Source organism: Chelon labrosus (assembly GCF_963514085.1).
Source record: "Chelon labrosus genome assembly, chromosome: 13".
NCBI lineage: Eukaryota > Metazoa > Chordata > Actinopteri > Mugiliformes > Mugilidae > Chelon > Chelon labrosus.
In genome coordinates this window covers 20674305-20692283 of record NC_140346.1, presented here as the reverse complement: position 1 = coordinate 20692283, position 17979 = coordinate 20674305, and the positions used below count along the sequence as shown (strand labels likewise).

The window sequence follows — 17979 nt, the reverse complement described above, 5'->3', positions numbered from 1 at the left end:
TTTCACCTTTACTTTTTGCTGCCGTGATTTACATGACAGGTTTCTGTCTAATTTTGCAGTACATCTCCAAGGTGTAGGGAGCAGGGAGGATGAAAAGGTTATAAAAATCCTTGAGCGCTGTTGACAAGCGCCCTTTTCTGCCCTTAATTCTCCATCCTGATGTGGAAATCAGAGCAAGAAAAACATGTAAGCCTTGTTATATGATGGAAATGTACATGGGATGGTTACCTAATATAGTAAAACTGCCCTGTGATCATTCATGAAATTATATGGTCTAGTGGAGATGTAGCCTGGTGGCACGAAAAAACATTCTGTTATTTCCATTAAAAGGCTACAGAGACATGGGCTTCTGACAGCATTGGCGCAGCCTTTCATCATCCCAGGTGCCATTATTTCAGAAAAGCTCCATTTCATTTTGTGATTGATACCTTGCTGGCAGTCTCAGCAATCTTGGGCAGACTCTAGATTTTTGCAGCAGGCTCTCATAAAGGCTATGATGATATTTATTAATTCAGAGAACTCTATTTTTTAACTGTGTGCCTCCTATATCCCTTTGTCTGTCTCTCACACAGGACCTGGAAACTGATCAACAATGGACCGGCTGGTTCTGTGCGTGCTGCTGTGTGCAGTTCTGGTGAAGGGATACAGCTGTCCCGGCCGCTGCATTTGCCAGCACCTCTCGCCCACTTTGACTCTGCTCTGCGCTAAGACCGGTCTGTTGTTTGTGCCCCCCTCCATCGACCGCAAGACCGTCGAACTGCGGCTCACTGACAACTTCATCACCATCATCCGCAGGAAAGACTTTTTCAACATGACTAGTTTGGTGCATCTCACCTTGTCCCGCAACACCATCAGCCAGATCACCCCCCATGCCTTTGTCGGCCTGCGATCCCTGCGGGCGCTCCACATGGATGGAAACCGCCTCAGTGTTATAAAAAGCGACCACTTTAAAGGCCTCATCAACCTGCGTCACCTCATCCTGGGAAACAACCAGATCCACCAGGTGGCCCCTAACTCATTTGATGAGTTTGTTTCCACCATAGAGGACTTGGATCTTTCCAATAACAACCTGCGCAGCCTTCCCTGGGAAGCTATAGCCGGAATGACCAACATTAACACGCTCACACTGGACCACAACCTGATTGACCATATTGGAGCGGGGACTTTCACACTGCTCACTAAGCTAGTCCGCCTGGACATGACCTCTAACAGGCTGCAGAAGCTACCGCCAGACAGCCTGTTCCAGCACGCTCAGGTGCTGTCCGATGCCAAGGGCTCCAGTTCGTCCACTCTGGCCGTGAGCTTTGGCGGGAACCCTCTTCACTGTAACTGTGAGCTGCTGTGGCTGCGCAGGCTGACGAGGGAGGATGATTTGGAGACCTGTGCCTCACCCGAGCACCTCATGGACAAATACTTCTGGTCCATCCAAGAGGAGGAGTTTATCTGTGAGCCTCCGCTGATCACCAAACACCTTTCCACTAAGCCCTATGTCATGGAAGGTCAGGGTGTGACTCTTAAGTGTAAAGCTGTCGGTGATCCAGACCCAGATATTCACTGGCGGTCGCCAGATGGCAAGTTGGTGCATAACAATTCCCGTACGATCCTGTATGATAATGGCACCCTTGATATTCTCATCACCACACTGAAGGACAGCGGGGCATTTAATTGTGTGGCGTCCAATGCCGCAGGCATCGCCACAGCTGCTGTTGAGATCAACATGATCCCCTTACCCTTGTTTGTTAACAACACAGGCCACATGCGTGAGGACCCCGGCCTCTCAGACATCACCACCTCCTCAAAATCTGGCAATGACACCAAGGGCTACGACAAGCAGGACAGGAGGGTGATGGTCAGTGAACTGACCTCCTCCTCTGCTGTGATTCGCTGGCCATCTGAGCGCCACATCCCCGGCATCAGAATGTACCAGATTCAGTACAACAGCACAGCAGATGATACTTTGGTGTACAGGTAAGCCATGGCGGAGGCGGGATGGATGGTGGGAAAAAAGGGTGGTACAGCAGGGACATGTGGAAGGGTGAAACATCTGGAGTTGCCATCTGCCGAACGACACGGCAATCTATTTGGCACACATATCCCAAAGAAACAAAATGATTAAGTACGTCCAAAAATAATCTGAACTCCTATATTATAGATGAGGGAATAAACTGAGAAGACATTTTTCTTTAAATAAAACCCGCTAAATACACTGTCGATGCCTAAAATTATATACTACACATAAGACATTTATATTTTCAGTAATTCATTTTTACACTCTGGCTGAGATTGTTGCACGGAGCTGAATAGACTGGGAGTCCAGCACCCGAAGGACTTGATGGTGTTTTCAGCATCATTAGAACATAATATGACAACAACAATAACACGAGGGCCAACTATTGCACTGCATGTAACTGTTTGTATCATTAGCAAGTGTCTGCATTAATTGGTTGCAACACAGAGTGTGATTAGATTGGGTTGTCTAATGATAGGCTTGGTTGCAATGGTGGAAGAAGTATTCAGATTCAGAGCAGCGCAACAAAAATTCTCCATTAGCTGAAAACAGCCTCAAGGTTTGTCTGCTTTAAGGAAGCATATGAGGGGGTCATGATAAGACTGATTAAAAATTCTGCGAAACATTCGCATTCGGTTTTGTGTTTTTCTCCAATATCACTATGTAAGTAAGGGGTCACTAGCAAAAAGATTGAAAATATTCGATAATAAGCAGCTGACAGAGGAAAAAGTACATTATTTTCACATGAAATGTAGAGGAATAGAGGTCTAAGTACGGAAATAGCACCTGAGTGAATGTACCACAGTATTACTATTGACAACAAGATAATAATTAAAATATAAAGTACTTATTTAGCAGAATTACCCCTACGATTGTTATGTTTTTATATTACTGAGTTATTGTAGCTGATATATTAATAATTTAATTAATGTTTCGTGTGTCAAATATTGAAATAGTAGCTTGTAACTTTAAATTGAATGTGCAATAAAACGGAAATAATGTTGTACTTTTTAGCACTAAATAAAATCTAATTGCTCTTCATGATTGCTTGTTTGCCAAAAGAGGAGCACGAGTACATTGTCAGTGTCACACAAGATCCTTACAGTGCGTTAAAATACTGTCTTGTTGTACTGTTAAATTAATAAACATAATTGAAAAGAGAAAAAAATGTCAGAATGAATAAGCCTTAGTGACAATTAGAATTTGTTAATGGCCATGCAGAATGAACTCGCTCTTATTAAAATTGTTGGTGAAAACTACCATTTGCAGACCTTATGAAAATACGAGAATAAGCTTCTTGTGCAATAAGCGACGCAAATTAACCGGAGTCGCTATAACGAAAAGTTTTTCCGGATTCATGTGTTCACGGAGCGAGTTAATAATAGTGGTTGACTTCCTTTCTTCTTCTTCGTCTTCTTTTTAGGTTTTATCAGATATAATGAGTAGCTCTCCTGTATAATTTTCTCATCCTGGTTCAGTATGGAGCTGAGTGTTGTTTTGTCTTCAGGTGGTACATTATTACCTACAAATGATAACCATCAAAGTCTCCCTTTAGGGAAAAGGAACAAGCTTCTAATTATATTAATGTCTCTGTTGACCTGGAGACAATGCCTCTCTCTTTTGTATTTAGAGTCATGTAATCTGTGACTGTGACCTTAGGTATTCACACATCACAACCGTCTTCACATCATGCGTCACTTGTCCTGTAGCCCGAAGCTGTTGTGGCATATCCTTTAGACAATGACCCTCTTCTGTCTTGTTGATAATCTTTGCTGGCATTTTATGCGCAAACCTAACAGAGCGACTTCCCAGAGCTATTATATGATAAATATGTTCTCTTATAAGGCAGGTTTTATGAAGTGTGGTGCTCTTTAATGTTCGTCTACCAGGATGAGTGACATTTAGGGCTTGAGCGTTGATCTCCCTGCTGCCTTTTTGGTTGTGTGGAACAGACACCTTTGTGTGATTTAACGCACCCTGCTGTATGTAAATCAGTGCATGTGGGCGTTGTAATTCTCATGATTAAACCTCTACATCTTCACCAACGCGCTGTTCCTTTCCTCCGCAGAATGATCCCATCTACCAGCAAGAACTTCTTAATCAATGACCTGGCTGCAGGACGGGAGTATGACCTGTGTGTGCTGGCGGTTTACGATGACGGCATCACGTCTTTGACGGCCACACGTGTGGTTGGTTGTGTGCAGTTTCACACGGCCAGCGAGGTCAGCCAATGCCGCTTCATGCACAGTCAGTTCCTGGGAGGCACCATGATCATTATTATCGGCGGCATAATTGTTGCTTCGGTGCTCGTGTTTATCATCATCCTGATGATCCGCTACAAGGCCTACAGCAGCCCAGAGGACAACAAGACCAAGGTCATTTCCAGCATGCACTCCCAGACCAACGGCAGCCAGCAGCGGCTCCAGCGTTCCACCTCCAAGCAACCTTCTGACGAGGGTCAGCGTGAGGCTCAGACGCCCAAAGAGTGCATGGCACTGGTGCTGAGGGTGGACAACGAGAAGAAGGATGATGCAGCGTCCACCACTGCCATCCTGGAGGTGGAGCTGCCTTACCTGACTGCAGACAAGATGAAGAGAAGAACCAGCCTGGACGCACAGCGCTCTGGTCCTCCATCTGAAGACACGCAGACGGACAGTAGCCTGACGGGCTCCACCATGTCCCTGTGTCTCATAGGCCCCAATGCCGGCACCAAGGAGGCTCCAAGGCTCAAGGACAAGAAAAGTGCCCTGGCCAACATGGGGTTGCTCCCTAATGAGCTGGCACGAACTAGGCACAGATTTTCCTTTGATGGTGGGGATTACTCCATATTTCAGAGTCATAGTTACCCACGCAGAGCGAGGACGAGGTGGCACAAGTCCACCAACCAGCTCAACATGGAGTCATCGCCGCTCGCCAACAGGAGAGTTACATTCAGCAGCACTGAGTGGATGCTTGAGAGCACAGTCTGAGGAAAGTAGTGTAGCCAAAAATGATATTGAGGAAAAAAAAAAAAGCAACAAACGGCTCAGCCGCACACAAGCATACACATGTAAAAACACAAATATGTCTACATGCCATATACAGTAACACACTTTCCCTGCACACAGCAAATGATGAACACAAGCACATTTAACACATGCAAACTCTCTGCGAGTTGCTGGAGAAGAACATCAGTCTCCTTTCATCCTGCCTCCCTGTCATACTCCCCGAGAGGTTTGTTGGCCATGTCCTTTCTTTATGCAGCAGTGCCTTATTCTAAAAAAAAAATATATATATATATGTACGAATGGAGGATGCTGCTCACTGTAGTCATAAACCTTCCTCTCTATCATTGCCTCCTGCCCTGATGATGGGAAGCATTTCTTTGGATTTTTTGATTTTCTCCTTTTACTCTGTGACATGCCAAGGGAGTGTGGCGTTTGGATGTGACTGTTTTAATTGTTTAAAAAAGAAAAGGAAAAAAAAAAAACTCATCATAACTGTAAAGTGAACAGCCAGGTATCCTGTTATGTCAATCATGTTTTGGGTTCTTTCTTGAAAAAAAAAACAACAAAAAAAACTTTTGCACAGAAGACACGAGATACAAGGACAAGTATCACCACCAGTCTATACAATAATAATAATAATAATGGAAGAAAAAAAAGAAGAATAGAATTTTACAAATGCCGATTTCTAATGTTAGCGTAGAGAGGATGGACCCGGAAACCTGTCATGGATTCCTCTTTGACGGTCGGACTATATGATGTTAAATAGGTATTGTTCCAGATGTGACTGTATATTAATCGGTACTGTATCTGGCTGGTCTAGATAAAAGACAACAAACAAAAAAGGCATATATAAGTATATTAAAACATTGGTGTATGTGTACTAACTATGTAAGTAAGTAAGTCATATGTCACATGACTTTTTACAAAGCATTTGGGTGTTGGCTGCAAGTTTTTACATTAAAAACCTGTGTCATCACACCTCTCCCTATTTAGTATGTCAAAGTTTGGACCATTTATCCCCTCACGAAGGGTATTAAAATTTTTTGTGTGGGTTAACTGTATCAGTGGCGTTTTCTTCTTATGCTGCAGGGGTATCTGTGTGTATGCACTGCAGGGACGGCCGCACGAATTGAGATGATAAATATTTCATTCCTTAGTGCTATTTATAAGACTTCTGTGGAGCGGGGTGTGGGACGAGGGGGGGTGGGGACATGACAACTGGACGTGGAGCTGAATGCAAATGCAGCTGTTATCAGCAGGGTTGCAGGAGCTGATGCTCACCACGAGAGGGAGACAAAGCTCTGTAAGGTGCCTAATTAATTGCAGACAGTGGTGAGGATGCATTGATAACCGTTATTAGCGGAAAGCCTGCTGCTTAGCATCTTTCACTTGAGGTGCAGTTTTTCTGAAGCTACAGTTTCAGATGTTGAAATGGGGGCGAGATTGTCCTTTATTTATGTCTATTTATCATTTCAAAGCAACACTTGATAAATTTATGATATAGTTGTCACTTTTTGAATGATTATTAATGTATTTGTCAGTATCTGTAACTCCTCCTGTGAAGCACCCATATGAGAAGACCATATAACACAACAGTAAATACATACAAATCTTCATCAGCTGCATCTCGTGGCCTTCATCGGAAGATTTTTTTTAAACCTGTTGTCATGGGGAAGCATGTAATAATGACGGTAATATCCTAATTTATTATAACAGGAAAACATGGCGATATCATTGTTAAAATATCATTACACACCGATCAGGCATAACATTATGAACACCTTCCTAATATTGTGTAGGTCTCCCTTGTGCCTCCAAAACAGTTATGAGTCATCAGAGAATGGACCTTCAGAGGGTGTCCTGTGGTGTCTAGTAACAGAATGCTGTTAGTGGGGGCCTTTGGGTCCTATGGGTTGAGGGAAAGGGCCTCTGTGGATCAGGCTTGTTCTAGTGCATCCCGCAGATACTTGATCAGTTTGCAATCTAGTGAATCTGGAGGCCAGGTCAACACCTTGTGCTGTTTTTCATGTTTTTTTTTTTAGTTGTTCCTAAACCGCTTTTGTGTGTGTGTCTGTGTCAGGCTGCGTCTTGCTGGGGATGGCTGCTGCCATCAAGGAGTGTCATTGCTATGGGGTGGGGGTGCCTGGTCTGATCTAGTCTAGGTGGGTGGTACATGTCTAAGTAACAGCCACATGAATGTCAGGTCCAAAAGCTCCCAGCATAACACTGAATTGCCACAACGTGGTCAATGTAATTTACATCTCCTGTCAGTGGTTTTAATGTTGTGGCTGATCGGTGTATGCTTACAACTACATTATAGTGTGTTGCAAACCTATTGTTTATGTACTGCATATAAATGTTTATTACAGAGGGTGAAATAAAGTGCTTCCAAAAAAAAGGCTGACAACAGGAAAAGATGCGATCAGGACGGATGAGGGATATTTGTTTGCTGCCACAGAAGACATCCTCTGCGTCTGATTACAGCTACTTAGCACAGGCTGAGATGAAACTGAGCCGCGAGGACAACAGAGAGATAAAAACATGGAGCAGAAAGATAAGTTGCACTGGAGGTTTTCAATCCTCTCGAGCCTCCTATTTGCATCCACAGTGACGGAGAGGATTGAGACGAGGAACGGGGTCATCCTTTCATCTTCATCGCAGTTAAACCAGTTTTCATCCTAAACATTTGCATTTTAACAAACCTCTAATCCTTTCCTGTTTCTTCACTTTAGGCCGTAAACGTTCAGCACTAGCTCAAGTCCGTCTTCTCGTTAACTACCAATGCTTTAACAGTGTGGAAGTATTCCTGTCTGCTCCTATCCGTAACCATTATTCAACAGAAAATCTGCTGAGGAGGCTGAACCATCACCAAGTCCTCAAACCTGGCCTGAACAGACAAACTAGCGAATACTGAGAGAGAAGTGCATTGTGCCACATCAGCAGTTCTGAGTGACTGCAAAAAAAAAAAAGTCTCTAGACTTGGTGAAGGTATTTTTTTTGCTGATCCCATTATATATTTAATGCATACTAATGTGTGTTTGAAAAAATCCAATCTGTGCATAGACTCGTGCTGGACACTATCACTGCTCTTTACGGTGAACTATTCCAACAGTGCAGAAATTCAAATTTTGTACAATGTTTAAATTAACTGGTAGATTTTAAAGCATGTACAGCCTCCAAACCACACAGACAGTGCTTTCATTGTGGGTGGTATTTTTCTAATAGCTTCTTATTTATGTGCTCTACCTATTTTCTCTCATACATTTTTCCTACCAAATAATATTGTGTGTATGCTAAAAACATATATAACAAAAGCATAATTTACTTAAGCTGCAAATTAATTTCATTATTAGAAAAAAAAAATATATATATACGTATAATTCTATGCAAGACTACAGCGATGCTTCTGTTTCCATGGAGCTGTACTCTGGTTAGCTAAACGGTCACAGAGCTAGCATGCTATGGATTAGCAAGTATGGTGTTTCTTTCGCTACCTTCCTATTTTAGAGTGATAACCTCCAAACATTTGCGAATTGGCACAAGAACTTGGGTGCAGACTAAAGTTTTATTGTGTTTTTGGTTTCTGATAAGTCGTTTTGCATTTACGTAATAATTACAACCGCGTTAACGTCTCAAACGTTACTCAAAGTTAGCTAAAAGTTGCATCTTTATTCATGGCTTTCTGAACAGATGCACACATACATTTATGTAGGAAAATGTGCATTCGTCTGCATTTTATTTCAAAGCAGAACCATGATTTTGTGTGCTTTCGTGAGGCTGTACTTATGTTGTGCTTGGAGTTAAATGCTACCGCTCACAGAGCTAACATGCTAAGGTTTAGCAGGTAGGAGTGTTTGTATGCTGCTAACGTCATAAAATGTACTAACTGGCAAGCGTACAGCCGTTTTCACTTAAGTTATTAAATCTTTCATCTGCATACTAGGATAATTAGATTTATTTCCTGCTAACATCTTGAACTTATTATTGTGCAGGCCTACAACAATGCTTTAGGGAGCCTCATGTTGTGGTTTGAGCTAAATGCTAATTCTCACACTGCTAATATGCGGTAAGGTTTTTCCTGTGCCACCCTCCCATTTTAGAGTGGTTTGCTTCATAGCATTTGCTGATTGGCACAAAATCAGGGGTTACACTTAAGCTACTGATTAAAATTATTTTTTAATTTAACTATTTTGGAGTAGGGATTGTCTGAACAGGTGTTGTTGAGTGGAGAAACTGGAACAGTCATTCCTGGACATCAGCCACAGGCATAGCTGAAATAGTTCATATGTATGTTTTTTTTTTTAATGTCATTAAAAAAAAAAAAAGATTTTTACTTGATTGGTGCAGCTATAAGACATCCTCAATTTTGGATTTTGCCCTTTTTGCCAAAACGCTTGTTAACCGAGGCAACAAGTTTTGAAACCTTCAGTCAACACTGATTTGCGTTGCCGAATTTCATTTGCTTTCTTCCATCTCCAAAATTCAGGCAGTTGCAGCCAAGCCGAACACAGCTCATGCTCTGCTGCGTAGAGAGAACACTTAGCCTATTGACACAGACTTAGCAAGGCGCTTCAGGCTTTTCCAGTATACACACTTTCAGAGTGGTTTACCAATACTTCCTTTGGCATTAGATTGTCTAAAAATAGCCAGATGGCACCTTACTATTTATTACCAAGTTTGCACAGATGATAGTGGGTTTTTTCTTTAATAGTGTAGTGTAAAAATGGTGTTTTTAGGACTGTTAATTGTGTTACTGAATCCTTTCTCTTTGGCGTCACATTCACCCCAAGTTACATAAACTGGAAGGCCTTACACGAGGACGGCAATCTGCTGCTCTTGAGTGCAACGCTAAACCATTGAGTGCTCTTTATAGCAGTGAAACAGCACTTCCACAAATCACAAAATGTATTCACTTTGATCATGAATAGCAGCTTATTAAGGTCTATCTTCTGCATCAGAAATACGTCTGCGAGTTCAGACTGGGACAGGAGGTCTTTGATGTCCTATAGAGAGGAAGCCAGCCTCTGTTTCCTTCTTGACAAACAACTTGACAGCTCAGGAAATCACAAGGACTCATTGTCATTATTCTCATGCTGCAGGTTATTTCATAGTATAAATTGTTAACCGTTATCCAGATTTATGCTTCCACCTCATCACACTTTCAGTTAAACGCATGAATTCTGTCTATGCAGGTCAGTGGAAATGGCGTTTGTGGTTGCAATTCATACCGCAGTGTGTTCAGTAATCTAATGACTATGTCAGATCTGTGACACATCGTTTAACAAGCGTAACCTGTGTTTAGGTTGTTGTCAGCAAATCCCATAAAAAGACCAAAACCAAGTCTCAATATTATCTGAGTCCTCCACCTTGTCTGTGCTTGTGAACCTTTAAACATTAATACAGAGATAGATCCATTTTAGCAAATCCAAACGGTGCATCTGTTGAGGACTATTTTCGGCTGTGGATTAATACACATTTCTGGTGTTCTAGTGAGCATGTATGGCAGCATGAAAGAGCATGCAAACAGCAGTGTTATATTACAAATGTGGTTTAAATTAATGGGCAGATTAAGGAGAAAAAAAAAATGCAACCATCCTCTGGATTCCCTCTTTTGATCTCTTCTCTACCCTCCCTCATTTTTGACTGGTTTCGGTCAATTAATGGAATTTGCCGACAACTAGATGAATAAAGAATATCACCAGATCTTAAAAAAAAAAAAAAAATGAAATACCAGGTATTTAAAATAAAAAATGCAAAAGACATGTTTATTTTCCCACTTTGACAATGTCCGTACAAATACTACAATTTACAAAACTAAAAACACGTGAATAAAATGCACATTCTTATAATTGATGAAGAATGCTGCAGAATTTGACATTTAAATTAAATTAAAACACTGATCATTTCCTGGCAGAAGGTCTCCATGTGAGGCAGACGGCGTGAGATGAGAGTCTGCGATCAATCAGCGAGCCTGAGGTCCACAGGATTCCTGATGAGACAGATGGTGGATAACCCGCCATCCCTCTTCACGCTGCCTGCTGACTGTACTGCTGTACTGTGGGCTTCAAACCACTGCAGAGGTGATGAGATATTGCTACGCAGAGTGCCCGAGGAGAGGACTGATAACACAGGTTTGTCGATGTCAAACAAAATACAATATAGAACCTCCCTGCAGTGAAAAGCCCTCCACGGTGTTAATGTGGACAAAGGAACTTGTAGTTGTTTTCCTGGTCATTACCTGAGCTATGTGTCTGTTCGTACCCGTCATCTCAGTCTGCAGAACTGTCATCCGAGCTCCCCTCGCCTCCTGCCTTCCAGTTTTTTCTCCTCTTCTTTTTAGAGTTTGGCCCCGAGTCTGAGTCTTTCTGGGAGTTGTGTTTTCGCTTTTTGTGAGTCCGTCTCTCCCTTTTCGCCTCATCATCGCTGTCCTCCGAGCTGGTGTCCTCATCTCTCCCCCTGCTTTTCGCAGTCTTCTTGTTTTTGTGTCGGCTTTTAGTCCTTTTTCTCTTCTGCTTGTCTTTAATATCTCTGCTGTCATCGCTGCTGCAGTCGCTGCTTGAGCGCTCACCTTTCTTGCGCTTTTCTTCCTCGCCTTTCTTCTTCTTTTTCTTTTTCTTCTTTCGAGATGATTTTTTGGAGCGTTTCGATAAGCATGCCTCTGTGTCGGATTTGGACTTTTTAATTTTGTGCCGTCCAGTCTTCTTTGAGGCACTGTCTTTTTCACTGAAGGAAAAAAAAATAATGTGGGCAAGATAAATGTCAGTAAGGTACAGCACGAGTAAGATGACATAAAGCTTAACAAGGGCAATCTGGCGATTTTACACCTCAAGATCAGTGTAGTGAAAATCAATCAGGCCCTCTGGTGCTCTAGAGAAGATTTCTGTAACATCTAAAAAGATAACCCTTCAAAATGTCATCAGGTTTACATAATCCTTACCTTGTACTTTGGATATCATACTCACACCACATGGGATGGATGGTAGACAAAACTATAATATAGAAAGTGTAGAATCCAGATTTATTTGGACTCACATATGGGAATAAAAGTCTAGCTCTCCTGACCTGTACATCAGTTTGTTTTTTATCTTTATTTTCTATAACCACCAGCTATATTGAAGTACACTGTTAAATCTCTGGAGTGCCCTTTTGAAATTTGATTTGCTCCATTTTGTTCCCTTTCTTATTTGGTGCAGTGCTGTATTTTTGCTTACCTGTCATTTTCAAACTCCTCAGGATAAAGCTCCTTAAAGCCACTGTGCCCCCACCTTTGATAAAGAACACGAGAGATTATACAAATTTGCATTGACATTACCGTGTGGGCACTTGAGCACTGTCCTTTGAAGAATAAATAGAAAATTGCCATTCTGAAATGTTCTCTACCGAAAGCAACTTTGTTTGCCTGTACCTGTCAGGATCGGTAGCCTCAAATTCATACAGTTGACGAGTCCAGTATCGCGCTTCTCTGTCGTCATGTTCCGAGACTCTGCTTCGACTCACGCTTTCCCGTTGATCTGGAACTCGATCGCAGTGCAGATGTCGTCTGAAATAAAACCAGTATCAATAAATCAGTAAACCAATACACAGTAACAGCTGTCTAAACGGAGAGCAACATTGTGAAACGCTGTCTCAAATGAGCTTTGAAGTCACTTGTGTTTAGACAGCTCAGATTAAACTGGGACATTCACTGCTCCTACCTCACACACTCTGTGTCTGATAAATGTTTGCTGGTGGACGTTTGTTTCTCCCAGTCTCGCATTTTCCACATCTCCATCTCCTCCTGGATCTGCAGTGGGTCAACAACAATATGTACTTGAACGGACTGTCCAGAGTCTAAAAGTTATATGCATAGTTTTACTTGCGGGTAATGAAACAATCCCGGAAATATGAGTGTACATACCCACAGCTGCCAAATATTAATAACAGCAACATACTGTTCACTTATATCCTATTTGATACCAGCGTCTAAACTTGATCAGTGTGTTTAATTAAATTTAATCCATGAACATAGGTCATCTCTCAGATAAAGCTGCTTCTTGAGATGTCCTCTATAAAAACAACAAACTGTGTGCAAGTTATTAGACAAGTAATTTTTTTACAAATATCAAGAAAACTGAAGACATAATTTAAAGCCTCTAGGAGATTGTGTTACAATATTCAAAGATTTAGGAGAATACACAATTGTCATGTTTCCAACCATAGCCTTCACTCAGTTGCCAGTTTATTTAAGCAGTGATGTCAGTGTAACACAATACAACACAACAACAGAACAAACGTCGGTATTAAAAATGACCCTGAAGTTCAATAAGCACCTCAGGGAGGACTATGCTTTCAGGAAGTAAGGATTTTTAGCAGATATGTTGCGTTAGATTACATTAGTTTCAGTAGTGGCATAATCACGCTGATCCTTTACTTTGGGAGTAGAAATACTCTTCTCGTTCATATGTGTAAAATGGATTTAGAGTATGAATCGTAAGTATTCAATAAGTAGAAAGACAATTATGTCTGATAAGTCACAGAGGCCCCTGAAGTGGAAAAGTTACAATAAGTTAAATACTTTTCCACACATCTCAGGTTGTGTATAAGACATAGATTTGATTCATTCAAATGTAGCTAGTTGATGTCAATGTCAGTTTTATTTGTTACACTTATTTAAAAATAACAAAAGTTTAAGAAAGTCCTGTACAAACAGTTGCATTAGGGCTTCTGTAGTTTTTTTTTTTTTTTTATTCTCTGCACAGCTGTGATCATCCCAGCTGGTGTCTTTTTGTCCCATTATAAATCATAATATATATACAGTAACAACTTTCTGTGAGTGTTTTAATTTTCTCTGACTTTTGCTTTTTGCACAGCTGCTGTTTCAAAAATAAAGTGCAGTAAAAGTATATTTCCCTTCAAGAGATACTGAAGAGGAAGTACACTCAGATTCGGTATTTGAGCAAATACAATTAACTAGCTGTTCAGTTTTAGCATTATTTACCTAATAAACTTAATACGTGTGCCACTTTAAGTAGACAGATGAACGCATGAACCCAAACGCACCTTATTGTGGGCATCTGTGTGTCGGATTACATTCCTCAGCAACGTCTTCCCCAGCGTCTGCTTTGACATGATGACACCTGCCATGAGAGACGTGTAAGTAATGGACAGACACAACCATATGTTTGGATAATAAACCAAAATATAAAGCTGACAAACGCACACATATCACACTGTCTTCTAAGTAACTGGAACTGCTCGAACACATTGAATCACCTGTTAGCCTAGCTCGATAGCTAACACTGTTGAATGTATCAGATTAAATAACGTGTGAGCAACGAGAGTAAAATCTGCTTTTATGAGGTTGGCAAAAAAAACTATATGTTCTACGACACGTTAGCCATCGTTTCGTTTAAGTGTATAAACGGTACCTTTAGAAAACGAGTAGCATTCAAGAAATACAAAACTCGGCTCACAGCCCTTCTGCCGGCACTTCCGCATTAAGGTTGTCGCACAGTTTACGTCACAGAACGATGGGAAAGCTGAAACGTGATTGGTCCAACGGTCCGTCAATCATCGCGATAGAAGCTGTGAACCTCTTGAGCTTGTGGATGTTCAATAGTGCAAGTTTGTATTTGCATGATAAGCCTTAGCATAACCTTGTTGTCTATTTATTTATTTATTTTTTTATGTGAAATATTAAAACGAATTGTATTTTTACAACCTGAAGACATTATTTTGAAGGACTAATAAAAAAAAATACTAAAAATAAAGACTTTAACTAAAAATGTATACTAGAATTCAGCATGTCATTGTCAGTACTAAATAAAATGGCCACAATACAATATGTAGCAGGAAAGAACAAGAGAAAGAGGAATTAAAGACCTGTTGTTTCTCTATCCAACTTATTCAATCTCACATGTTCTTCCTTCTTTGCAACATTGACAAACAAAACATTAAAAATACAGTAAGTTCAGTGGGCAGGAATGTATATAAGGACCAGGTTGTCCTGGATATCTGAACATCATTTTGAGGCTCAATGTGGTGGCTCATCACCATCTTGGCTTGAGCTTGACTAGCAAACTTGAAAATGATGGTGGTGGAGCGCGAGTGGTGCTGAGCAGCCGAGCAGACAGCTAGCAATCTGTGAGGTCATGGTCTTTGTTTAAACCTCCTCACATTTTTTATAAATGGGGAATTTTCCCTTTTGTTGGACCTCTAATTGGTGTGTTGACCACCAACCAAAGGGCTTTTACCCCAGGCCAAATATCAACTTGTTTCTGTTGCTAGATTAATTTTCAGCCTCATAGGTTTCTTAGTCCTCTGTCTCTTCCATGGAGTCTGCCATTTTGCACTGGCGTGTTCGTACTGTAGCCCAGAATGGAGAAACCAAACACTAGGTCTAGAGTGGCCATCATTTAAGCATTATAGTTTGCCTATATGAAGTGGAGGATGCAAAGAGGGGTATTCATTTGGTTGCATTCTACAATTTGTAGATGCCACTAAATCCTACTATGCGCTGAACCTTTAATATAATAATAAATAAATGAATAAAAAATACATGAAAGACATTTCTGCCAGTACAAGGTTAAGCTATTTTGCCACGTATCCCATTACATTTACACTTATGACACTGAATGTTTTCCAGATTGCTTAATTTAAACAAAGCTATTCCAATTTTTCCAATACCATACAGCGTGTCATATTTTTGACCTAGACACGCCAAGCTGTCAACTTTACTTTGAGTATCATTACTGTATACTGAGATTTACCTTCAGTGAGACATACATTTCTGTCTCTATATCTGCCAATTACACAAGATACATGTAAATGTGAATGCATATAGCTAAGCTAGAGAGATCCTGTATTGAATTATATCTGACCCAAATGCAGACAAGCTACCTCTAAAAACAGCTACAACCTGCCAACCCAGTTCCACTAATGCACAGTCCTCAGAGAGGTACGCAGGATGCTACTTACAGTAGGCTCTTGCTGCAAAATCAGCTTTTTACATCGGTCAAAACAATCTCTAACAAGACTGTATCTCAGTAGATCATCCTGCCTAAAGAATAATAATAATAAAAAAATATGATAATACATCCATATACGAATAAGAAAGATTACATTATGCAATGAAAACTGGTTTGGGCCTATTTACAATACCCTGGGCATTTTGCAAGCCATTATTTTCAAGCTGGTAGTCTAATTAGAATTGTGTGCTCCTGTCTTGTAGTGAGTTGAAAGGACTTGTGGGAAATAAGTGTTATCTTATTTTATGTATGTTTATTAGACATCATTTTAGATAAATGCCTATCAGCTTTAAGTCCCGGTGTTTTAATAGGGATAGCTGTGTTTTGTGCACTATATCCATTCCTAGAAACCCCACTTTGATGCTGCAGCAACTGGCTTACAGGCATTTCACCTGAATGAGAAGCTTGAGCTCATTATTTTACTAAAAACCTAGACGTTGATGGTCTTTATTTTATCTCCATACCTGATTCAAGTTTGCTTTTAGAGGCCCCTTCCAATTTGGAAACTAGTGACAGAGGACAATTCTTGTTGACATAAATCCAAGATGATTTTATTTTTATTGTTTTCTCATAAAATAGATCATTGGTTCAGACCTCACTAAAGCATGTCTTCAAGTCTTCGGTGAGGCCAACTAGAGTTGAACCAGTCAGAGTAGTTTAATGTATAATTTGCCATGCTTTGAGTGGTAAAGTGATGAAAACTGTGGTCAACATTTGACATTGAGACCGTTCTTGTAAATTAAAGGAGAGTTTATGTGTCAGTGATGAAACGTAACGAAGTTTATTTACACCACTGTTGCAGCATGTTGCAGTACTGTTCATTTTCTGTGAGTTTGGACTCCTTCTGCACTACTTTTAAAAATGAATATTTTTTACTCGATCACATTTATCTTATGTGTAGTGTGACATGATCAGTCTGTGAAATACAAAATGATTTAAACTGAGTTGGTACAGTTTGTCGAGATCAGTGGAAATGTGAAATTGGAAATACTTAGGTGGAGGGCTTCTTTAGAAAGAGCAATCTTTAATATAATCACAACTTTCTCAGTCACTTCACTGAATGCTACAAAATTTTTAAATATTTGAAAATTAACATTTTCCAAACACTTCCTCTTTTGTGAGGATTTTTCTGAGGCTTGTGCAGCCTTGGTTAAAGTATGTGCTGTGAATCATTTTTATATAATTTCACAGCAAAAGACCTCTGCAGTTGTTTAATGTGCAAATAGCTGATTATATAATAACAAAGAGTGACTTTGAATCATCTTTCACTCTCTCCAGTTCTATCTCCCGAACAAAAAAACCTAAATGGCCACAGATTTCTTGTCTAAATTGTATTTGACGACTAAAACTGGATGAGATTCTCAGGGACAAAATCTTATCAGCCGGCGGTGCCTCATGCATATCTGTATGAAGGTCAATGAAGTGACAAAAAAAAAAATATGGATTACTTTTGTTTCACGGCTGGCGCAGGAATAATTTGCAATCAGGATCCATAGTGACCATGCAAACAATCTGTTCTATTTTAGCAACTCATTTGATTAACAAATTGGCTGCCTGCATGCTGTCCCTGTGGCAAACCGTCTTTCTTTTCTCTTCCTGGCTCCCCAGTGGTGGAATGACTTTTCCTCCGCGCTTTGAACGGCAAAGTCACTGCTTCTATAGCATCCATACATGAATCGAACACTTCCTGTTCAAAATGACTTTGTTTCCCTCAATACCCTCCGTCGTGCCTTGTTCTGCCAAATCTGCATTGTCTGCCTGTTTGGTACCTGAGTTTGTCCTTGTCATTATTTTATTTTTTGGGGAAAAAACAAAAACAAAAACAGAGTAAAGCTGAGAAGAATAGAAATCACTGCATAAAGAAAGAGAAACGACTTCAGGGGTCACATAATTAGCCAAATTTATATCTTTCCTCTTCCTGTTCTTTGGAAACAACTTTTATTTGGACATAGCCATAGTAACACCCCTCTTTGGTCTG

The 17979-nt window shown here is 40.6% G+C and overlaps 2 protein-coding genes across 3 annotated transcripts; one reads left to right on the top strand and one right to left on the bottom strand.

Moving 5' to 3' along the window:
• Positions 1–592: 592 nt before the first annotated feature.
• Positions 593–6091, top strand: lrfn1 (leucine rich repeat and fibronectin type III domain containing 1; the record flags this gene model as incomplete). Its single annotated transcript, XM_084558097.1, has 2 exons — positions 593–1968; positions 4077–6091. The coding sequence occupies 2 exons, from the start codon at positions 593–595 to the stop codon at positions 4975–4977; spliced, it is 2277 nt and encodes a 758-aa protein (XP_084414223.1). The 3' UTR covers positions 4978–6091.
• Positions 6092–10750: 4659 nt separating this feature from the next.
• nkapd1 (NKAP domain containing 1) lies at positions 10751–14631 on the bottom strand. 2 transcript variants are annotated; one of them, XM_084558435.1, is made up of 6 exons: positions 14403–14631; positions 14035–14111; positions 12690–12778; positions 12401–12535; positions 12207–12260; positions 10751–11718 (listed from the first exon to the last, which is right to left on the bottom strand). In XM_084558435.1, exons 1-6 carry the CDS (start codon positions 14470–14472, stop codon positions 11265–11267), a joined length of 879 nt encoding a protein of 292 aa, XP_084414561.1. In that variant the 5' UTR covers positions 14473–14631; the 3' UTR covers positions 10751–11264. The 2 variants fall into 2 exon arrangements, with proteins under 2 accessions (XP_084414561.1, XP_084414562.1); XM_084558436.1 differs by lacking the exon at positions 14403–14631 and adding an exon at positions 14248–14266.
• Between the last annotated feature and the right edge of the window lie 3348 nt (positions 14632–17979).